This window comes from Cuculus canorus, chromosome 1 (genome assembly GCF_017976375.1).
Source record: "Cuculus canorus isolate bCucCan1 chromosome 1, bCucCan1.pri, whole genome shotgun sequence".
NCBI lineage: Eukaryota > Metazoa > Chordata > Aves > Cuculiformes > Cuculidae > Cuculus > Cuculus canorus.
Window position 1 is genome coordinate 208,873,952 of NC_071401.1, and position 23,928 is coordinate 208,897,879.

General features: G+C 52.5%; 1 protein-coding gene across 1 annotated transcript in view; it reads left to right on the top strand.

The window, feature by feature from the left end:
- Positions 1 to 23,928, top strand: part of UBE2H (ubiquitin conjugating enzyme E2 H) — a 50,436-nt gene that overhangs the window by 5,295 nt on the left and 21,213 nt on the right. The window contains exons 2-3 of the mRNA XM_054058484.1: positions 19,583 to 19,659; positions 20,657 to 20,731. Coding sequence (XP_053914459.1) covers positions 19,583 to 19,659; positions 20,657 to 20,731 — 152 coding nt within the window. The remainder of the gene's footprint in view (positions 1 to 19,582; positions 19,660 to 20,656; positions 20,732 to 23,928) is intronic.

The following is a 23,928-nucleotide window of genomic DNA, read 5'->3' on the forward strand; positions in this document are numbered from 1 at the left end:
ATTCTGAGTAGTGTGGCCATCATCTGTAGGATTATGCCTATGGTGCCCGGTTCTTAAGGCTAAAACAGGCATTAGATTACGGAATGCTGATGAAACAAATCATGGTGGCTGTTTCTTCGGGAAAAAACCCACGTGCAGGTGGAATTTCAGTAAACCAAGGGGCCTGCCTGGGAAAATAGTGTCCCTGCTCCTCTCTGCTGCTCTGTCTGAAGGGCATGCTTGGAGTTCCTCCTCTCTTTCCTAGTGAGGCTGTGCTGGGATGCAGGCAGACTTGGGTTTGTAGTAGGTGATTGTTTTTAAGTGTCATCTCGAATGTCTTACAATCCTGGCAAGCTTTTGGAAGTGTGTCTCACTGAGCGTACTCCCACGTGCTCAGCGTCTCTCAGCACCAGCATCCAATGCCGTTTGCTCCGAGCGCGGCTGCGACCCTTCCGGACCCACTGAAGTCTTAATGTGCAGGATTAAGTAGGAGATGCCCCCTGATGAGGCTCCTCATTGTTTCTTTTGCCAGGGAAATGCTCCATTTAATCTTCATGTAAGTACAGCTCGCGTTTTGTCCAGGTTCTGGTCCTTGCTGAGCACTGGTGGTACAGTTGTGTCCTCCTATTTCAGATAAAAAACAGTTTTATGAAGAGTTTGTAGCAAAGCCTTGAGGTCGCTGGGTGCTTGCTTTGTGGGTGCCGGAACGGCAAGCAGGAGGGGCTGCTCCATGTTTATGCGTTCCCCTCTCCAACCTTGCTCTCACGGAAAGCGGGGCTCTGTATTTTCAGAGCATCTTCTCCCTCTTGGTTTTTAGAAGGACATCAATCAATTGATCCTTCAAAGACGTGCTGAGCTCCTGTCTTACCTTCTGCCTCCCTGTTGTACCTGGAGCAGGTGGAACGGACTCTTAGCTTGGAAGCCAAGGGAGTGAATCCTACAAGGAGCCATGTGCCTCCTTCAGAGGCCTGTGTGGAGCTCGCACCATGCTGCTGGGTCATCGCCCTGTCAGAAGGAGGTGGCACCTCGCTCCTTGGAGGTGCCAGCATGGGCACTGAGAGGGAGAGGTGAGGACCAGAGGGGCTGCCCGAGGGCAGAGGCGGTGCTTGGCAATCCTGCCCTGCTCCCAAGGGCCAGCTTGCGGCACGGACGCCTGCTTCTTGGGCAGGATCCCATCCTTGGAGCCTTCTGCCCTTCCCTCTATCCCTTTTGCGAACAAAAACCAAGGAGTACTTAAATGAAGAGTTCTGAAAGACTTTTCTCCTCGATTGTTTTCCTATTTTCTTTCTTCAAGCAAGCTAATGCAGCGGGAGCAGGCGGTTCAGAAGGGAAGGAAGTGTCTGAAACCACCCCGCTGTGGAGGGACGGCTTGTTGCAGAATAACTGCGTGTTCTCAGCGCCCGTTGGTACTCGGTGTCCTTAAACCGTGGTTCAGTTGGAGTCACAACCTGGATAAACATGTCCCAGGTTGTTGTGCGGACAGGGAATTGCCTGCAGTTGAAGCCACAGGCTCCTGTATGGAGTAGGTTCCCAGCCAAGCAGCTCCGTTTTACTCTCTGCTTAAATCAGAAGTGACACCATGGTGGGGGAGAGGTGCCTGGATTTTCCACTTTGCTCCCCTGACATTATTCCGGCAGCAAAGATGAGAGTTGGCTGAATAACTTTAATATTGCGTGTGAATGATATATGTGGGTGCCGCGTATAGGAGCTCAGCGCTCCATTGTGCGCCTTATTGTGTGCATTCAGCTTCCCTCCTTTCACTCCCTCCGTTTCCCTGTGGATTTTGTCTGTGTATTTCTGGAATGATGGACGCAGAGCCTGGGTCTTTGTTTTTCTTCACCAAAACAGGGCTCTCGCGTGACTGAAGAATCATACGACCTTGCCATCCCCGGTTTCTCCCCGGTCACGCAGCCTGCGTGCCGGTGCCTGTTGATTCCAGCAGGGAGCTTGCGGGTGAACGGCCCTCGCTGCTGGGAAACGCCCCGAGTGATGGATCTTCCACCAGATACCAGGGAAATGGTCTGACTTTGAGTTATTGCTGGCAGAACAACACATTCTCCTTTCCCCCACCCCCACCCCAATGATTTTTTGTTCCTTTTTTTCCACTGTCTTGGGATGTTCCGAGTTGTTTGTTCTGGACACACCTGGAACACCGGTCAGCCATGGCGGAGAGGCACAAGCACTCGCTCACCACTAAGGCAATCTCTGCTTAGTCTTTGCCAGGCTCTTCTCTCTTCTAAACGCCATCTCCTCATCTTCTGTCTCCATCTCCTCCCAGCTCCTCAGCTTCTCTGAAATTGAGGGTGGATTCAGTCTCTCAGAAAAAGGTGGTTTCGCTGCCTCTTGGGCCTATGTAGCCATTAATGATTCCTTGCAAACTGGGGCTGGATTCAGGATCAAGAGACTATTTTTTTGTTGTTGTTACCGCTGCAGCTTCCAAGAGCTTTGGCCTTAAATCCTTTGACTGATCGCCTGGAGCAAATCGATTCAGCCTTCGCAGAGCAGTCGGATCACTCGCAGTCCATTTTCTTGGCGTCTGGTGGAGGAGTTGGTCTGCGAGCAGTGATTTTGCATCGAGCTGGTGGTGCTCTGTTGGCTCTGATCCATCCTGACCTGTGGGTGATGGAACACACCTGTGTATTCCGCATGATCCACGCATGGGAGATCACAGGAGGTGGTGTGGAATGCCAGATATAGGTGATATGGTGTGAGGAAGGGATTTCTTGGGTAGCTGTTTTCAGCCATTTTCAGAGGGTCAGAAGCTGCTTTCCCTGTCACTGGTGCCGGCTTTCCGTGGGCCACGTCCTAAAAGAAAGCAGCATAAAAGCAGGATGGCTGGAAAGCTGCCTGGAGGAGAAGGACCTGGGGGTGTTGGTCGACAGCAGCTGAACGTGAGCCAGCAGTGGCCCAGGTGGCCAAGAAGGCCAATGGCATCCTGGTCTGTACCAGAAACAGCGTGGCCAGCAGGAGCAGGACAGGGATTGTGCCCCTGGACTCGGCGCTGGGGAGGCCACCCCTCGAACCCTGGGTTCAGTTCTGGGCCCCTCACTCCAAGAAGGACGTTGAAGGGCTGGAGCATCCGGAGAAGGGAACGGAGCTGGGGAAGGGTCTGGAGAACAAGGGTTCTGAGAGGTGGTTGATGGCCCTGGGGCTGTTGAGGCTGGAGAAGAGGAGGCTGAGGGGAGACATCATCACTGTCTTTATTTGCTTGAAAGGAGGTTGTGGAGAGGTGGGTGCTGGTGGTCTCTTCTTCCACATGACAGGGGATGGGACGTGAGGAAATGGCCTCAAGTTGTGCCAGGGCAGGTTTAGATTGGATATTGGGAAAGATTCCTTCCTGGAAAGGGTTCTCGGGCCCTGGCGGATGCTGCCCAGGCAGTGGTGAGTCTCCATTCCTGGAGGGGTTTAAAAGCTGGGCAGATGAGGTGCTCAGGGATGGCTCAGTCGTAGACACGGACAGTTGGGCTCGATGATCTCAAAGGTCTTTTCCAACCAAGCGATTCTGTGTTTCTGTGATAAAGTATTTGCGTTGGATGGTACAGAGTGAGAGTCTGGGTTGATTGTTCCAAAATGTTTTCCACTGTCTACCTGTGGTTGGCATTAATTTTTTTTCTGTGGCACTCCATTAAAACTGGATGTTTTACATTTGTGTTCATGTTCTTGTTAGGAGAAGCCTGTGTTTGTGCAGTTGCTGCCCTTTGTGGCTCAGCCTCGGGCGTGTTTGTCATCCGCCATGGAAGTTTGAGGGTAAAAGTTGACTGTTAGAGAAATTGTGCCTTATTTCCTGATTCTGGTGGCCCTGAGCACCCTCCCCTGTGAGGGCAGCTGTAGGGGACCGAGTGTGTAAATGATGAGTGTGCAAACTGCAGCTCCCTGTACTCCCTGCCGCAGCCAGTTGTTTCCAGTCAGTTGTCTGTGGACTTTTTCCAGTGACCATGTTGGGACAAGCAGGAGTTGGATGGAGGGGAGCCAGAAGGGATGAGGTAGTGGTGTGCATAACGAGAGGATGAACAGTGCCCCGTCTGCCCGCTCCCGGCCCCAGGGCAAGGTACGACACGGGAAGGTAAGCTCGAGCGTGTTTGCACTGGAGAGAGAGGTTCTGGCAGGCCATAAAATCAGAGATTTTGATTAAAACCAAACAGGGCTTAGGATGGGATCAGATACTTAAACAATTATTGAGCATACAGGCTGAGGGAGTTGGGGTTGTCCAACTCTGGGGAGAGCTTAGAGCAGCTTCCAGTAGGGAAAGGGGCTCCAGGAAAGCTGGGAAGGGGCTTTTGATCAGGAAGTGTAGGGACAGGATGAGATGAATGGTTTTGAGCTGAAAGAGGGGAAATTGAGATGAGATCTTAGGCAGAAATGTTTTGCTGTGAGGGTGGGGAGGCCCTGGCCCAGGTTGCCCAGAGAAGCTGTGGCTTCCCCATCCCTGGAGGTGTTCAAGGATAGGTTGGATGGGGCTTGGAGCCCCTGATCCAGCGGGAGGCGTCCCGCTGGTGGAGGAACTGCATGGGCTTTGAGGTCCCTTCCAAACCAACCCATTCCACAATTCCATACTCCCTAAAAAAGGTAAAAGTTAGTGTGTGGTGCTAACTCAGGCCTGCGTGTCCCTGATTAACCTCTGGTGTGGTGGGTTAATAGATGCAAAGTTGAAAAGGTTGGTAAATTATTAACCAGAGCGCTTTGGCAGCTCTTGGTGGGCTGTGCTTCTTTGTTTTGCCTTGGTGGTGCAGGACCAGGTGTGCTCTGGAGCTGCGACGCATTGGGGCGGAGGAGGGTGTCCAACAGGACGCCCATTCCTTGCAGTAGAAAAGCTGGGTGAGAACACAAACCCAGATTATAGCTGAGGTCTGAGCACAGCTTGGGAACCGTTTGGTGCCTCTGGATCTGAATGTGGATCTGAGGCTGCTGTGAAGGGGTAGTTCAGTTCTTGATCCATGTTGCAGGCATGGCTGAAGAGTTTAAACTCATCTTGGTTTTAGGGGCACATGAAGCTGCTCCTTTAAGCCTTGTTCAGCCGACTGTAAATGGTTTTAAGCCGGATCTTCTGTTTTGAAAAGCACCAGGTTTGGGTCCCAGAGGAGGAGAGGAGGGTGGTGGCTTTTCTGAAACCTTGCATCTGCTTTCGGAGATCTGCATAGAGAGAAACCTGATGCTTTTGGAACCTGAAGGAAGCGAATGTGGCATGGAGGTGGTGATGAATGTGGTCCAAAACTTGCCCTTGGTTCCTGGCTGTTCCCAATCTGTTTTGTTTGGGGAAACTCCTCTTTTTGGTTTTTTTTTTCCTTCCTTTCTTTAGTCTTTTTTTTCTCTTTAGAAGTGGGGAGAGGTTTCTCCCTGGTAATACATTCGGTCAAAGCTGCTGGAAGCCAATGCTCTCTTATACTCTCCTTTCTGTTGAAGGCAAATGAATCTGGTTATGTTTTTCTTCCATCTAATACCATTAATTCAGACTCGCTGACCTTCCCCCTGTGATCTTCAAAGCCGACACAGCTGAGTGTGTGCAGAGTGCAATGTTCGTGTAGCAGCGAGACATGTTTCAGACCTTGCAATCGCTGTGTTGCTCTCATGACGAGGTCCTGTTCTGCACAAGAGAGGTGTCCGTGTTGATGGGACCTGGGACTGGTCCTCATGCGCTGTGCTGGGATCTGCTTTGTGCTGGGTGGTGGCAGTTTGCTTGGACGAGAATGATGCGTCGTGGACCGATTTCTGCAAAAGCTTTGGTGATGGCCTTGCTTTGTAATCCTCTAATTTGTACGGCAGGATCGTGGCGTGAACAAGGTTGAGATAAGGAAACAGCCCTTCTCGGGGTGAAGCATTTATCCTGGAGATGCCAAATCTAACCTGGATGTGACTCCATGTGGTTATGCTGCCTGATTGTGTTATGCTCCCAAACCACCTCCTACTCGGAAGGCTTTCAACCTGCCACTGTGTCAGCGGTGAAGTGAGGGAAGCAGTGTGAAAATAAGGAAGCTGAAAGCTCGGCGTTTTGTTTAACTGGCCTGGCATTGTAGGTAACATCATACCCCTGGCTGAGGGGAGGAATCCATGCGTGATTGTTGGGGGAAGCTAAGATCCCAAGAGGAGAGCATGGCTCTGAGAACCTGGGGGGCACCGCCCTCGGCTGGAGAGTTGACATGTCAGAAATCAGATCCTGGTGGCTCAGTACCAGAGCACGTGTTCCTTGAAAGGGAAGGTATGTGAGGAGGTGTTAACTCGCCTTTCTTGTGCCCGGTAGCAGCGACTGCTTCCCGTGAGAGAGCTGGTTGCTGACACTGCCTCGCGCGCCTTTAAAAGTTGTGGGCACCACGTGGAACTTGTGTGCTCTGTGCAGAGCTCGAGGTCTTGGGTTTAAACAGATTCTGGCGTGCTTGCAGCTGCCAGGGAAGTTACAAGTAAGTCATCATCTATTTTTTTTTTTAATTACTTCATGGTTTCTGCCATGTTTTCTTTTGTTTGATGCTGGCAGCGTGGCCGGAAGGTTACCATGAAAGAGTAAGTTTCAGGCTTTGCCTTATTTGGGTCAATAAGGAGGGTATTTTGCCACTCAAAGCCACACTCTGCGAGCTTTGCAGGAGGCAAAAGCTGTGTTGTAGGCATCGAGAAGAGCCAGGGATGAGGGCATCTCAAACCGCCAGTTGTGGTTAAGTGCAGGGCTGGAGAAATGCGCTTGTGTGGCTTCAGTGAGTCATTTAAGCTGTGAACCCCACTTTAGTTATCGGTCACTACCTGGATTTCCCCAATGTAATATTGCGACTCTCGTCTTGCCAAATGAAACGGAGCATATTGCAAAATCGAAGGGATTAGCAGTAATGTGGTCCTGATATTAAGCCCTTGCATCTATGAGAAGGCACTATTTTGCATTTAAAAGCACCCCCAAAGGTGTGTGAGCTCTAGGAAACTGCTGAGCCACTGAAATGAGCTTCCATGTTCACCCCATTGACCACTGGCCCACCCGTTGCTGCTGAGCTCAGCTCTACGGATCATAGAATCATAGAATAGTTTGTGTTGAAGGGACCTTAAAGCCCATCCAGTTCCTCCCCCTCCCGTGGGCAATGACACCTCCCACTAGATCAGGCTGCCCAAGACCCACCCAACCTGGTTTGAACACCTCCAGGCATGGGGCAGCCACGACTTCCCTGGACAACCTGTGCCAGGGCCTCACCACTCTCATGGTGCTGTTTGGTGGAAACCTGTCCCTCTTCCACTGACCTGGTGGAGCTCTTCGAACGTTGGTTCCCTGGAAAAGGAAGAGATCTGTCGCTCCAGCGCGCTGCATCAGGAGAAGGTTCGGGATGAAGCAGAGAAGGTTCACCCATTACACCCATTTGGTCATAGCAAGAAATGTGTTTTGCGAGGTTATCATCCGCATGGGGTTTCAGGAGAAGGCAGTTTGAGGCCGTCGTGCCTTAGGGGAGCCCAGATGCTGCTAGTGCCTCTTCTTGGTGTTGTGCACATGGTTTTGAGGTTGCCTAAATTCTTCCTCTGTTAGTTTTCCTCTGGAGCTGTTGCATAAGTGGAGATGGCGTATGAGAATGCCTTCTGTTCCAACCTGCTGAGTTGGAACCAGCACCTCTGCCTTGTTAGAGCTGAAAACTTCCGTCCTCTGCTGGTGAACGTTGCGTTTGATGTAGTTTCCTTTTCTCTGGACTTCATTTTATCTCTGTGCAAGAGCTTCTTGCTCCATGCGGCTGGGGTACAATGGGATTCTTCAGGGTCGGGAGCTGCTGCATTATGTGGGTTTAAATTCCTCAGTACGGGAAAGATGTTGAGGGATTGGAGTGTGTCTAGAAGAGGGCAAGGTGACTGGGGAAGGGTCTGAAGCACAAGCCTTAGGAGGAGTGGCTGAGGGACCTGGGGTTGTTTAGCCTGGAGAAGAGGAGGCTGAGGGAAGACCTTACTGCTCTCTGCAGCTCCCAGAAAGGACATTGTGGAGAGGTGGGTGCTGATCTATTCAACCAAGGAACAAGTGACAGGACAAGAAGAAATGGCCTCAAGTTGCACCGTGGGAGGTTTAGATTGGATATTGGGAAAAATGTGTTTACTGGAAGAGTGGCGAAGCCCTGGCAGAGGCTGCCCAGGGCAGTGGTGGAGTCTCCATCCCTGGAGGGGTTCAGAACATGTGTAGATGTGGTGCTTCAGGGTGTGGTTTAGTGGGCATGTTGGTATTGTGTTGATGGTTGGACTTATGATCTTAGAGGTCTTTTCCAACCTTACTAAAGCTGTGATTCCACGTTCTCTTCTGTACCTTTGGTGGCTTCCAAAGCCCCAGGTTTCTCTGCTGCCACCTGAAGCCCAGTATAACGAGGATGCTTTGGGATATTCTGTGTGCAGCTCTCTCGCCAGCTTTCTGCAGACTTGGAAGGCACAAGAAGCAAGTCCTAAGAGGTGTACTCGTAAGGCTTTGTAGGTGTCGTTTGATTCCAGATAGTGGCTGGGTGTCTGTCGCACCAAGGGAAAGGCAGTGCAGGCTGGCGTTGGTGCTGTGATGCTGAAGGCTTTTACTCTCCATTACAAGCAGCTTCAAACAGCAGGAAAAACCCTTGAAGAAGAGAGGGTTTGAGCTGGCAGATTTGCCTCTCTGGGTAGGTGTGCCTTGTCCCTGGTCTTAGTTTTCTCTTGCCAGTTTTCCTTAATACACAAAAACTGTGGTCAAGGGTGTGCAAAGTGGCTGGGGTTGGCATTCCCCTACTTCTTGTGGATATGGGATGGATCAGAAGCTGGAACTGCCTGGCTGAGAGCCGTTGCTTGTAGGCATGGGTCGGTAACTGCTTCTCACTGTCCAGTTCTCCAGAGTCACCCACAGGCATCAGAACTTTGCAGCATGCACGTTCTTCTCTCGGGGACTGAATGGAGCTGACCAGGCTGCCACACGCATCACAGAAACCCTCATCAACTGGTTTTAGATCGTTACCAGACTGGACTAGATTTAGTTCATGAGCCAGAAGTGTGAGGCTTTGCATCCAACCTCTTGCCCGGTGTCTCTGGGCTGTGCCCTGCAGCCAGTCGTGCTGATGATGAAGGGTGGAATCCCTGTCTCCTGCTTTGTTCGCAGCACTGAGGGTGGTTTGCCAGGTTCCCCAATAACACCGTAGGAAGTGGAGACAGAGCCGTCACTAAAAGCACGGGCAGTTTGCCAAGCTGGGCATAGGATTGGGAGCTTCTTGCTCTGCAGATGGTGGACTGGAGCCTGGCTAGGGCTGACAGCAGTTCCAGGTGGCCAAGGTGCCCAGCGGGAAAGGACCTGGGGGTGCCAGTCAGGAGTGGCTGAACATGAGCCAGGAGTGGCCCAGGTGGCCAAAAAAGCAAGTAGCATCCTGGCTTGGATCCGCCATGGGGTGGCCAGCAGGATCAGGGCAGGGATTGTGCCCCTGGACTTGACGCTGGGGAGGCTGTCCCTCAAATCCTGAGCTCAGCTCTGGGCCCCTCACTCTTAAGAAGGACCTTGAGGGGCTGGAGCACGTCCAGAGAAGGGAACGGAGCCGGGGAAGGGGCTGGACAACAAAGGTTCTGAGAAGTGGCTGAGGGCCCTGGGGCTGATGAGGCTGGAGAAGAGGAGCCTAAGAGGAGACCTCATTGCTCTCTACAACTGCCTGAAAGGAGGTTGTGGAGAGGTGGGTGCTGGGCTCTTTTCCCAAGGGACAGGGGATGAGAAGAGAGGAAATGGCCTCAAGGTGTGCCAGGGCAGATTGGACATCAGAAGAATCTCTCCATTGAAAGGGTTCTCGGTCCCTGCAGAGGCTGCCCAGGTGGTGGTGGAGTCCCTGTTCCTGGAGGGGTTTAAAAAACAATTGGCTGTAGTGCTTCAGGACATGCTTTAGTCGATTCAGTGGGGCTGGGCTGACAGTTGGACTGGATGAGCTCAGTGGTCTTTTCCAACCTTAGTGATTCCGTGATTCTGAGAGAAGCCTGCCCAGTTTTTGGTCGGCTGGCTGCCTCCACAGCCCAGCAGCTGTGGATTGTTGAACTCTGCAGCTGCTGGAGCTCTGCACGGCTCTAGGCTCCTGCTCAGAGCAAGGGAGGAAGCGTATCTCTCATTCACCTTAACCCACATCTCAGGTAGGGCACATTCCCACCTCCTTTCCTTTGAGCCCCACATCTCTGCTGGAATTGTCGGGATGGCAGAGATGAGCAAAGGGGGAAACCAAATCCCTCTGACAGCGTGAGGTTCAGTGTCAGGGAGCAGTGGTTCCACGGTTCCACACTGTCCTTTGTTTTACTCGGTGGCTGCGAGATTCTGTTTACGTGCAGTAGCGCGCTGGTTAATTGGGGGGTTCGGAGGATTAGTAATATTGTCATCCAGAATGGCTTAAAGTGTGTCAAGTCTGCTTAATTCTGGTGCTTTAGAGGAGGCTGTGATAAATGTGCGTCTTTGAAGCGCTTGCCGGGGCTGCTGGAGGTCACCTGTGATTCGGAGCATCTGGCAGGGGTCAGCGCTTGGTTTTTGTTCCGCAGTGCTGTGAGCTTTGGGTTTTTTCAGCTTGTCTCTGAAGGAGGAGAGGCTTCAAACTCTGAAAAAAATCCTACTTTTCAGGCAGCTGCACCCGCTAACGACTAAACTGTGTTAATTAGTTCTTAGTGCAGTTGTGGTGGCGCTCCTTTGTCACTTCCACAGTGGTGATCCGAGCGGATGATGTCAAGGAATCTTCTGTTTCAGCTGAATTTAACTAATTAGAAGAAACTGCTGCCTGCGCTCTTCAAAGATCAGTGTCGTGGTTTAAAAGGTGGGTTTGACGATAGCGGCGCTGTCGATGACAGGGCTTGTGTTGTGGTGATGTATGCAGAACGTGATTACTGGCTTGATTTAACTGTGTCGGGACGATCCATGGGTTCACTGCAGGCTGGGGGACAACGGGATTGGGAGCAGCCCTGACGAGAAGGACTTGGAGTAATGGGGGAGGAGAAGCTTCACATGAGCCGGCAACGTGTGCTCACAGCCCAGAAACCACCCGTGTCCTGGGCAGCATCCAAAGCTGTGGGACCAGCAGGGAGGGAGGAGGTTCTGCCCCTCTGCTCTGCTTTGGGGGGACCCCACCTGGACCCTGTGTCCAGCTCTGGAATCCCCAACATAAGAAGGAGATGGAACTGTTGGAATGGGTCCAGAGGAGGCCACAGAGATGATGCGAGGGCTGGAGTCCCTGTGCTGTGAGGACAGGCTGGGAGAGTTGGGGTTGTTGAGGCTGGAGAAGAGGAGGCTGTGGGGAGACCTTGGAGCAGCTTCCAGTAAGGAAAATGGCTCCAGGAAAGCTGGGGAGAGTCTTTTTCCAAAGGCCTGGAGTGATAGAACGAGGGAGAATGGCTTTAAATTGGAAAGGGAAGGTTTAGATGAGACCTTAGGAAGAAATTCCTCATGCTGAGAGTGAGGAGGCCCTGGCCCAGGTTGCTCAGAGCAGCCGTGGCTGCCCCATCCCTGGAGGTATTCAAGGCCAGGTTGGATGGGTCTTGGAGCAGCTGGATCCAGTGGGAGCTGTCCCTGTCCATGGCAGGGGGTGGGACTGGATGGGCTTGGAGGTCCCTTCCAACCCAAACCTATTCCATGATTCTATGTTTGGGTTAAAGAAACCCGACAGTCCTGTCTCGGCTGTTCCTTTAAAATGTGGTTCCTGAGATGCCTTTCCACAAGGAGCAAATCTGATCTCTCCAGGGTTTCTGGAGGCTCTGTCAGGGCTCCTGGCTGTAGCTCAGGGGAAAGGACGGATCGGATCACTGTGGGTTGAGGTGATCTTTAAAGTTTCCCCATCACCATTCTAATGTGCCCTTACAAGGTGGCAGTGCCGTATCCGCAGACTCATTTGTGCCAGCCTTTTGTTAACGGCCGTTCACCCTGGTGGTTCTCCACCTGCTCGTGAGCTGCTCCGTGTCTCGTCTGCTGAACCTGAGAACCCGGGAGAACCCTCAGAGGAGCGGGATTTAACTTTTTCTTGAAAAAAAAGATATGTTTCTAACAAAGCAGTTTGAAAGGAACAGAAACTGCAGGTGCCTCGGGGGCTGGTGTGCCCCGAAATGAGTACCCGTGTCTAGTGAAGCATCATGTGCCCTTCAGCTCGGGCTCTTGTAGGTGATGGGAAGTCTGCAGTGAGGCCACCCTTTTCCCCTTTGTTGCTTAGAATCAAGGGAGTTGTACTTCTCTCCAGCTTCATTTCCAAATTCAGGTTGCTTTTATCTCCTACATCTGTGCTATGAAAATACCGGTGCTTTCTGAGACTGGGTTTGAAGCTTGTTTCTTTGAGGACTGGCAGGGAACAGCCAGGAAGGCTCAGAAGGGCTGGAGCTTCTGGCTCAAGCAGCACAGAGTTCTGTAACAAAAAGTCCGTTGTGCCCTGTTCTTCGAGGGGAGAAATAATTTCCAAGATCTCTTTGAGAGACCTTATTGCCATCGTGGCTGGTGCAGAAAACACCTGGGTGGGTGGCAGCTCTCTGTGAGGATGAAGTAGGTTGGTAGAAGAGTTTAGAGAGGAAGCGTGTGAGGAGCGGCTGAAGTCCCAGGGTCCGTCGAGCCTGGAGAAGAGGAGGCTGAGGGGAGACCTCATGGTGCTCTGCAGCTTCCTCACACAAGGAGGAGGAGGAGAAGGTGCTGAGCTCTTCTCTCTGACCGGAGGGAATGGCAGGAAGATTCCAGGGGAGGGTTAGGTTGGACATCAGGAGAAGGTTCTTGCCTTTGAGGGTGGTGGAGCACTGGACCAGCTCCCAGGGAAGCAGCCACAGTGCCGAGCCTGACAATGTTCCAGAAGTGTTTGGCCAAGGCCCTCAGCCCCATGGTGAGAATGTGGGTTGTGCTGTGCAGGGACAGGAGCTGGGCTCAATGGTCCTTCCAATTTGGGACATTCTATGATTCTAGGATTTCTGATATTAAGCATGTCAGCTCAGGAAATGAATTATCATTGAATGCTTAAAGTTGAAGGAGCTTTGTGAGGATCATCGCTGCTGAATTTCCTCTGGCATTGTCCACCCCAGTGCTTGCTCCGAGTCTTATTTGCCGTTGAAGCACTCTGCCTGGCAGCGCTCAAGCACTTGTTGGTGTGTCAATTCTGAAGGTGATGCTTTACGAAGTCCTTTAGAGCCCCACCAGTGCTGGAATGGACTCAGTGAGGAAGGACTACGTCCCTGTGTTTTCATGCGCTCTCACATCTGCTGGTGCTGCGTTGGAAGGAGCTCTGGAACGCAACGCTTTGCTGTAGACAGCGCAGCGGCCTTGGTGGGAGAGGTGCCTATGGAGCTGCTCTGTCTTTTTGCTCCTGCTCTGATGTTCTGGATCTCTGCCCCCACTGTTGGCTCTGTTGGTTTGCAGCCAGCAAAGCCAGACTCTGCCATAGGTCTGGCTTTAAAGCAAGCGGAGGCTCAGTAGGTGCCGACGGCTCCCTTGGTCGTGCTGCCAAACCCCTTTGTACATGTTGGAGGGCAGCGCGAGCTGCTCCCATTGCATCTGCTTTATCACATCGAGCAGCTCTTGGTTTGCTCCAGGGCGTGTGGGCTAGCCCAGCGCTTCGTGGTGAGTCTCGCTGTTCTTGTGCCTGTACAAAACACTGATGTTCTGGCAGGCCGTGAGGAGCTGTTGTTATCCTGATTCCAAGGGAGCGGGATCCTAGACGGGGCTTTGCATGTGTTTCCTCCACGTTCCCTCGATGTTTGAATAGTTCAAGCTTGAGTGCGCTTGTGCAAGGCTGCTTTTAGAGAGGATTCGAGTTGAAGAGACGTCCCAGGTCGAAGCGTTTATTCAAGCAGTTCTCGGGATTCCCATGTTTAACACTTTCTCGGTTCCGGGTTGTGATGCAGCTCGAGCTGATGCGGCACATCAGCATCCCCTCATGGAGTCTCCGTGGCCCAGTTCAGCATCCTGGGCAGGCAAGAGAAGATCCTGGGAACGGGGAGCAAAGAGGATGAAGGGCTTTGGTGCCAGAACTGGTAAATGCTCCGTGCCAGAGCACCTTGGGCTCTGCAGAGCGATTGGACAGGCTGGATCCATAGATGGAGGGCAGGAAGGCTCTGCAGAGGGACCTGGCCAGGCTGGATCCATGGATGAAAGCAGGAAGAGTCTGCAGAGGGATCTGGCCAGGCTTGGATCCATGGATGGAGGGCAGGAAGGCTCTGCAGAGGGACCTGGCCAGGCTGGATCCATGGATGGAGGGCAGGAAGGGTCTGCAGAGGGATCTGGCCAGGCTGGGTCCATGGATGAAAGCAGGAAGAGTCTGCAGAGGGATCTGGCCAGGCTTGGATCCATGGATGGAAGCAGGAAGAGTCTGCAGAGGGATCTGGCCAGGCTTGGATCCATGGATGGAGGCAGGAAGGCTCTGCAGAGGGATCTGGCCAGGCTGGATCCATGGATGGAAGCAGAAAGAGTCTGCAGAGGGATCTGGCCAGGCTTGGATCCATGGATGGAGGCAGGAAGGCTCTGCAGAGGGACCTTGCCAGGCTGGATTCATGGATGGAGGCAGGAAGGGTCTGCAGAGGGACCTCACCAGGCTGGATCCATGGGCTGAGGGCAACAGGATGAGGTTGAACAAGACCAAGTGCTGGGTCCTGCACTTGGGACACAACAACCTTGAGCAGCTCCAGGCGTGGGGAAGAGTGGCTGGAAAGCTGCCTGGAGGAGAAGGACCTGGGGATGATGATTGACAGCGGCTGAACATGAGCCAGCAGTGGCCCAGTTGGCCAAGAAGGCCATTGGCATCCTGGCCTGTACCAAAAACAGTGTGGCCAGCAGGAGCAGGGCAGGGATTGTGCACGTGGACTCGGTGCTGGGGAGGACACCTCTTGAATCCTGGGCGCAGTTCTGGGTCCTCACTCCAAGAAGGATGTTGAGGCGCTGGAGCATCCGGAGAAGGGAATAGAGCTGGGGAGGAGTCTGGAGAACAAGGGTTCTGAGAGGCGGCTGAGGGCCCTGGGGCTGTTTAGCCTGGAGAAGAGAAGGCGGAGGGGAGATCTCATCGCTGTCTGCAATTGCCTGAAAGGAGGTTGTGGAGAGGTGGGTGCTGGGCTCTTCTCCCACGTGACAGGGGATGTGAGAAAATGGCCTCAAGTTGTGCCAGGGGAGATTTAGGTCGGACATCAGGAAACACCCCCTCAGGGCTTCACTTCGCTTCGTGGCTCGATGTGCTTGCAGTTTCTAAATGACTCTGTTGGTTTATTGGAGTGCATTTCAGTAAAGTCTACAGAAAGTTAAAACCAAGTTTGTTTGAGGGGGAAAATGCTACGTGTTCAGGTAACACCCGACTTCAGGAAGTCTTCCAACTGCACAAACACACGAGAAGCGTTTTGTTCTTAACAGACCTGGTGTGTTCTTGTAAAACACGTGGGGCGAGCGCACAAATGCAGGGCGATCTTAGGCTTGGTGTCAGGTCCAGTGTTCGTTTGGGGTCACGCTCTCTCTGCTGAGGTTTCACAGCCACAGCTTTGCTTTCAGCAGCACTTCGGCTCTTCTTGAGCTCTTCCAAAGAGGAAATCAACTGTGCCTCATCCAACTGGAAGAAGAAATGACTGTGTGTTCACCTTCTGATATTTCACTTAAAAGGCACTTGAAATTTCTCACTGCTTTGAGGAGTTTGTTATTTGTGCGTTAGATGCTCGGTTCCCACCAGTGTGTACAATTGCCATGGTGACAAACATCTCTTGGTGGAAATACCGTGTCCAGGCTTAGAGACAGCCGTGTGGCCACCAGAACTAGTGCTGCTGCCGTCTTTGATGCTTCTGGATCCGACTCTGGTTTCTCCCCGTGGCTGACTCTGAATATGAGTGTAGGGAGTTCTGTGGCTCCTGGCTCGTTGGTGGGTTGAAAGCGTGAGGTCCCTGGTCGTTTCCACCTTCTTCACGCTGGGTGAGCAGCTTTTGTTGAACTCTACTGGGAATCTTGAGCGTAGGGTTGGAGGAGACCAGAGTGGTCGTGTTGTGGGGACCTTTTTGTCTCTCTGGTTATCCAAGAAAAGTCCAGGGCCTTATCCAGGCTTGTTCATCATGGCTCTGCAAGTCATTTTCCTTGCTGGTCCACATGAGGTTCAACCAGGCCAAGGTCCTACTCCTGGGTCAGGGCAATCTGTGGTGTCACCATAGATTGTGGCGGTGATGTGATTGGGAGCAGCCCTGAGGAGGACTTGGGGTGTAGGAGGAGAAGCTCCCCATGAGCTGGGAACATGTGCTTGCAGCCCAGAAAGCACCCGTGTCCTGGGCTGCATCCAAAGCCGTGGGACCAGCAGGGAGGCAGGAGATTCTCATGAGCCTGGAGAAGAGGAGGCTGAGGGGAGACCTCATCACTGTCTGCAACTGCCTGAAAGGAGGTTGTAGAGAGGTGGGTGCTCTCTGTGACTAGGACGAGAGGAAACTGCCTCAAGGTGTGCCAGGGCAGGTTCAGATTGGACATCAGGAAGAATCTCTTCATGGAAAGGGTTCTCAGTCCCTGGCAGAGGCTGCCCAGGGCGGTGGTGGAGTCCCCATCCCTGGAGGGGTTTCAAAGCCGGGCAGACGAGGTGCTCAGGGATGGTTCTGTTGTGGACAGGGACAGTTGGACTCGACCTCAAAAGTCTTTTCCAACCTAGGGATATGATTCCCTTCATGTTGTTTTTGTAGGGATTTTAGGTCCTGCCCCTGGAGAACAATCAAATCAAACACGGCACTGCTCTGATTGCTCGTTGTGTTTTGAACTTGAGAGCGCCAGTTCTGAGCCAGCGTGGAAAGCTTCACGGTCGGTGTTAACATGTGGAGCTGCAGCTGCTGGGGAGCTTGCGCTGAAGATCAGGCTGGGCGACCTGGTTCTTATTAAGTGGCACTTGATTTAGTCCTAATTAAAACCACGTGTATTGAACCTGATCCACGAAGCTGCTGAAAGCGTTAACACACTTCCGCGTTAAACGTTTCACTCTTGGGCATCATTGCACGTGGCAGGTTTGCAGAGCCTGGAATCGTTATCCATTAGGTGAGCGTGAGACTGACCCTGGGGTGCATTGCTGGGAGTTGGGGCTCCAGGGCTGTTTCTGGGTTTGAGCTCCCCTCTGCAGCCTGAATCCGTGTCTGACAGGGGCTTGGCGTCTCCCAGGTTGGAGCGCTCTCTCTCAGTAAGTGGAGAGCACTGAACAGCTCTGAGGGAAGGGAGGCTTCATCTCAAGATTGCTCCCTTTCCAAACGAACTTGAACTCAGGGGAGCCTGTGTTTCAAAGCTGCTGCCACAGCACTGGGTGACGTGGAAAGATCTGGTGACGCGCATCCCTTAACGCCAGGTCTGAAGCAAACTGTGGTCCTTCTTCCCGCAAACCTGTGGGGCTGTACCTTTTCCCAGAGGTGCCCCTTGGCTTTCGGCAGAGAAATTGCTTGAGCTCGGAGCAGTCGGGCATTGATTTGCCTATTGCGGGCTGCTCCTGGGTGGCTGCCAGGACCAGCAGGCCACTTGCCGTGGGACGGTAGGGCAGAGCAGCTTCTGCTGAGCCGAGAGAACTCGTCAGCCAAAACAAATGGCCATAAACTTTTCTCCCTCCCTGAGAGAATGAGGAGAAAAGGGCTGTTGCATCCAGACTCTTTTGGAGCTGGTGCTGTGGGAAAGCTCTGCCTGATCATTGTACTTGAGGAATGGTAATAAATCCTGACAGACCCTGCAGATGGGACTTGGACCTCGTGCGCACACAGGCAGCCGGGATGGAGCTGGCGCTTCTGGCTGCAGGTGCCTCCGCTCTGAAGGTGCTTTGTGGGGCTTGCCTCAAGCAGACTTCATGGATCGTAATGTGCGATCAGGATTCGACCTGAGCTGAGTGTGGTTTGTTCCTGGTGGTGGATCCCAGCATGTGACATTCCTGGTGGGTTGGGAATAGGCAAGTGTGTGTGTGTGTCACCTCTGTGAGTCTTGTGCCTTGAGAGCAGAAATCCTTTAGCATCAGAGTGAAGAGTCTTGATCGTCAAAGGGCCTCGGTTCCTCTCAGCCTGAGTGTTTCTGCTGCTGCGATGTTAAGGATCTTTAACTTGCTCTTCGGTGCCGTTGCGCCCTTGCCCAAGCAGGGGCAGCCCCTGTGCCGTGGAGCTGAAGCACCCAGGAGTGCTGATGGGAATAAACCTTGGATTTTCTCCTGCTCTGTTTTTTATTCCTGATGCTTCCCTCGTAATTCCTATTAAGATTATTGATTAAAGGTAATTGCTGTAGGATATTACTCACAATCCATTAACCCTGATTTGTAGCAGAATTCTTCAGCAAGCTGGGGTGCTGAAACATCTCTGCTAATTGTCCTCACTGAGCCTTACTTGGAATGAAGATTTCTTGCCTTTCTGTCTGGATTCTCTTCTTCCCAAAGCGCTGGCGCTTTGATTCTTCCCTTGAAGTGCTGAGAAATGCAGCTGCTGTGTTTTGCGCTGCCTCACCATCTCGCCCTTCTGCTGTCTCTCCAAAGACCTGGAGTTTTTTGGTCTTGCAAGTCAAATTAACATGAGATTGCAGTGATTTGCATTGTAGCTGTGGGAGGCCACCAACAGCGCAGAGGAGGACTGAATCCATCAGCTCTCACTGGTGTCAGAGCAGGGGCTGGGGGAGCTCTGCTCCTCCGGTCTGGGCAGGAGAGCAAGCATTTAATGCGAGTGGCTGGCGAGGGTGACTTTCTGCTTTGTGGCTTGAGTGTACCAAAGGAGGGAGGTCTCTCCTGGTCCTGGCTTCACTCCCGAACCCACAGTTACATCTCGGCGTGTGGTGGGGCTTTGGGGCTGTTGCTGTTTCTGGGTTTGAGCTCCCCTCCACGGCCCAAATCTGTGTCTGAGACGGACCCGGCATTTTCCCGGGTCAGAGCTCATGCTCTGCAGTAGGTGGAGAGCATGAAAGGGCTCCGACGGGAAGGGCTGCACCAAAGCAGCGTGGCCAGCAGGTCAGGGGAGGGGATTCTGCCCCTCTGTTCCTCTCTGGGGAGACCTCATCTGGAGGATTGTGTCCAGTTCTGGAATCCTCAGCAGAAGAAGGAGATGGAGCTGTTGGAACGGGTCCAGAGGACGCCACAAAGATGATGTGAGGGCTGGAGCACCTCCTGTAGGAGGACAGGCTGGGAGAGTTGGTGTTGTTCAGCCTGGAGAAGAGAAGGCTGCGGGGAGGCCTTATAGCAACCTTCCAGTACCTGAAGGGGCTACAAGAAAGCTGGGGAGGGACAGTTTACAAAGGTCTGGAGTGATAGGATGAGGGGCAATGGGGGTAAACTGGAGAGGGGCCGGTTTAGACTGGACATGAGAAGGAAATTCTTCATGATGAGGGTGGTGAGGCCCTGGCGCAGGTTGCCCAGAGCAGTGGTGGCTGCCCCATCCCTGGTGTTCAAGGCCAGGTTGGATGGGGCTTGGAACCCCTGATCCATGGCAGAGAAGTTGGAACTGGATGGGCTTTAAGGTCTCTTCCAACCCAGACTATTCTATGATTCATGTCGGGACTGCTCAGCGTGGAGTGGGAGGGATTCCTCAGTGTGTGGAACCTGCTTTTGCTAACGTCAGTGTGGTGCTGTGGTCACTCAGATGTGTCATGGCATTTCATTTGCATTTTGTAGGCTGTTGTGACCATTTGGTTTTAAACTATTTGGTTGGTGGGGCTTCCAACTAGTTCCTCGTGTCTGAGTAGATGGGGTTTTATTGTCCTGGACCAAATGCTTTCCTTTACTTGCGGTATCAGCATTGAGAGCAAACACGAAGTCACGATCCTAGGAGGACTCAATGAATTTGTCGTGAAGTTTTATGGACCACAAGGAAGTAAGTATGTGACCCAGCCCTTCTAATGGCTCATGGTGGGGAACACGGAAGTGACACATTCCTCTGGAGTGGAAGAAGAGATGAGCACATCTAAGTGGGGGTGAGAAATCAAAGGGCAGAAGCGTTTGAAGGCCACTCTGTAGGGCAGGGAGAAATATGACTGTGAGCGTTAATGCAGATGAGCCACCTCCCTTGGAGCTGAGCAGCACTGGATGCTGCCTTCCAACAACAAAGCACTCTGCTGCGATCCTCAGCGCTGCTCCTGTTGACCTTCATCACTGTCTACAACTGCCTGAAAGGAGGCTGTAGAGAGGTGGGCGCTGGTCTCTTCGCCCACATAATGGGTGATGGGACAAGAGGGAACAGCCTCAAGTTGCGCCAGGGCAGGTTCAGATTGGACATCAGGAAAAACTTCTTCACTTCAAGGGTTCTCAGGCGCTGGCTGAGGCTGCCCAGGACAATGATGGGAGTCCCCAACCCTGGAGGGGTTTTAAAGCTGAGGAGATGAAGTGCTTATGGATATGATTTGGTAGTGGATGGGGATGGTTGGATGCGATGATCTCAAAGATCTTTTCCAACCTGTGTGATTTGATGACCCTTAGCTTTTGTAGACCTGGCTCATCAGTTTTTGCATCAGCGATCTGGATTTTTGCAGTTGGTAATTAAGATGACTTTTCTGGTGACTGGGTGGCAGGTCAGGTCTCCAGCGTGCCCTCAGTTAGTAATGCCTCTAAAGGTAAGTAGATTATTCCAAAGTCTCTGTTTTTAATAGGGCTCTTGTGTCTCGGGGCTGAGATATTCTGCATTATCGGTTAAACTCGTGTCGTTCTTGTCAGGCAGCACAGGAAAAAAGGCTTTTACTGTAGGAGTTTGATATGAAATCTCACCCCTGATGGAACTGAGGATTCTTCTAGAGATGTGTTTTGCTTAATGCCGTAGTTCTATTTATTCTCTCTGTGTTAGGAGGTGTCTAATGCCTGTGTTTCTTTCATTGCAGCACCGTACGAAGGCGGAGTATGGAAAGTTAGAGTCGACCTTCCTGATAAATACCCTTTCAAATCCCCGTCTATAGGTAACAAATAATCACTTTTGGTCCAAATGGTTTTACTGTTGGTTCAGGAGAGATGTTACTGCTCGCAGGTGAAGTTGCACCAACCTGAGGTGCAGCCAGAAGATCTTTACTTGGAGTCTGTGGGCTGCTTTGTCCGTGGTATTCCAGATATCACCTGCCACACACGTTTGGTCTTTGGGCACAAAGGCTGAGAGCTGGAAAGGTGGTTTGGTCACGTGTTCATGTGTTGATGAGCTGTTTTGGCCATGTGCTTTCTGAATAACACCTCCGTTTGTGGTTGAGGTGGGGATGCCACGGTGAGCGTGGAGCCTGTTTGTAGAAAATGACTCACAAGGTCCTGCGAGCAAAGGCAGCAGCACATGTTCATGGCTTTGGGGTGAGCCCAGCTCCTGTCCAGAGCGGCTGGCAGTGAAGGCAGGAGCTGAAACCTCAGACTAGGTGATGCGTGTGTGGAAGAACAAGGGAACAGGAACCTATCACTGACGAAACTGCAGCTGGCTGGGATGATTTGGCTTGTTTAACCTTCAAAGCAGATAGAAGTTTGATAAGGAGATCACAGGCTGGGAGAGTTGGGGTTGTTGAGCCTGGAGAAGAGGAGGCTGTGGGGAGACCTTAGAGCAGCTTCCAGTATGGAAAGGGGCTCTGGGAAAGCTGGGGAGGGGCTTTTTCCAAGGGCCTGAAGTGACAGGACAAGAGGGAATGGGAGGGGGAAGATTTAGATTGAGCATTAGGAAGAAACTGTTTATGATGAGGGTGGTGAGGCCCTGGCCCAGGTTGCCCAGAACGGTGGTGTCTGCCCCATCCCTGGAGGGGTTCCAGGCCAGGTTGGATGGGGCTTGGAGCCCCTGATGCAGTGGAAGGTGTCCCTGCCCGTGGCAGGGGTGGGACTGGATGGGCTTCGAGGTCCCTTCCAACCCAAACCATTCCAGGATTCTATGTTCTTTAGACAGTCTCCATCCTGTCTTTGTCCTTGGGTAATAGTGATCCAACTCAGATGTCTCCCAGTACCTGACTTTATTCCAGTCTCTTAATCTCTAAACAAAACAGCCAATATTGTTTGGGAAACTGGAGCAGGTGTAGGAGGTTTCAACATCTCCGTTCTGGTTTATGTGGTAAGTGCTTGTGACTCGGATGGTGCTGCTCCATCAGAAGGGCGTGCTTGTGGCTGAAGCTGTGGAGAAGACAGCCTGAGGAGAAATGATGTGGAAGCGTGACTGTCTGGGCTGGATGAGATGGGTCTCGTCCAACACCAACATCCTGATTTGGGGTTGATAAGTATTGGCTGCTCTTAAAATAGACTCTGAGGCTAAAAGTGCCTCCTGTTTAAGGTTTCTCTGGTGTGAGAACTGTCTCATTCCAAACGTGAGCTGTGCCCTTTAGGGAAGAGTGACGCCGTTTAGCTGCCGTCCTTCACCTTTCTGGTTTTGCTGCTGAAACCTTAGCTGAACCACAGCAATGTGCACGCGGCTGAGTGACGACGCGGTGCTGCTGCCAGCTATGCCAGCCCTCCTCTCCTTCCTCTTGAGTCAGCCCTCAAGTTTGCTCTAAACCTCGTCACTTAGAGGCTGTTTACAAGGTGCACAGCGTCTTACTCAGCGCTGGTCATGTTTCCTTCCCCACTTCTCAAGCGCCGCAGGCGGATGCAGGTCAGGGTGCTGTTATTTTGGCAATCGTAGATGTGGACTGGCTACAAAACTCTCAGAAAGCTTACCCACTCCAGTTTCCTCGTTGTGAATTGCTTTGGTGCTCCCCTACGCCAAATATTTTCCCTCTTCTGAAGTTCTTCCAGTGTGTCGAGGTTGCTGGCGAGCAGTCCCAGTTCCACAGGGATTCATTGTAGGGCCAGTGCTCTTTAATATCTTTAATTCAACCTGGAGAAGAGAAGGCTCAGGGGAGACCTTAGGGCGGCTTCCGGTACAGAAAGAGGCTCCAGGAAATCTGGGAAGGGGCTTCTTACAAAGGCCTGGAGTGACAGGATGAGAAGCAATGGCTTTAAATTGGAAGGGGAAAGATTTAGATGAGAAGTTAGGAAGGAATTCTTCACAATGAGGGTGGGGAGGCCCTGGAATAGATTGCCAGAGAAGCCATGGCTTCCCCATCCCTGGGAATGTCCAAGTCCAGGTTGGATGGGGCTTGGAGCCCCTGATCCAGTGGGAGGTGTCCCTGCCATGGCAGGGAGGGCAGAATCAGATGATGTTTAAGGTCCCTTCCAACTCAAACCATTCTATAATTCTGTGATCTTAATAAGTGACCTGGATGAGGGACTTGAAGGTTTACTGACCAGGTTTGCTGATGACATGAAACTGGAGGGAGCTGCCATTGCCAATGGGATGGAGTTCAACAAGGGTGAGTGCTGGCTCTTGCCCCCGGGACACGGCAGCCCTGGATGCACGAACAGCCTGCGGAGCAGAGGCTGGAGAGCAGCCCCGCGGAACAGGCTTGGGGGTCCTGGTCAACAGTGAGCTGACCGTGAGCCAGCAGTGAGCCCTGGTAGCCAAGACGGCAACCGTGTCCTGGGCACATCCAGCACGGCATTGCCAGCCAGGCAAGGGAAGGGATTGTCCTGCTCTGCTCCGCACTGGAACAGCCCCACCTCGAGCACTGGGGCTGGCTTGGACGCTGCAGGATAAACAGGATCCGAAGCTGGAGCTGACACCACAAGGGTGGCCTTTCTCCTTTTGAACTCGGGGTGCAGGGGGTGTGTGCAGGAGTTGTTTTCTGCTCAAATCACCAAGTGACTTTGTCCCTTCTAGTGTTGCATTTCCCACCTTCCATTTAGTACAGCATTTTCAATCTGTCGGCTTGATGGAGCACCTTTACTGTGAGGACAGGCTGGGGGAGTCTCCAGCCTGGAGAAGAGAAGGCTGCGAGGGACCTTAGAGCAGCTTCCAGTATGGAAAGGAGCTCCAGGGAAGCTGGGGAGGGGCTGTTGATAAGGGAGTGCTGGGATGGGATGAGAGGGAATGATTTTGAGCTGAAAGGAAGGGGGATTGAGGTGAGGTTTTGGGAAGAAATATTTTGCTGTGAGGGTGAGGAGGCCCCAGCCCAGGTTGCCCAGAGAAATCTCATCCCTGGAGATGTTCAAGGCCAGGCTGGGTGGGGCTTGGAGCCCCTGATTCAGTGGGAGGTGTCTCTGCCTATGGCAGAGGGTAGAACTGGATGTTCTTTGAGGTCCCTTCCAGCCCAACCCATTCCAG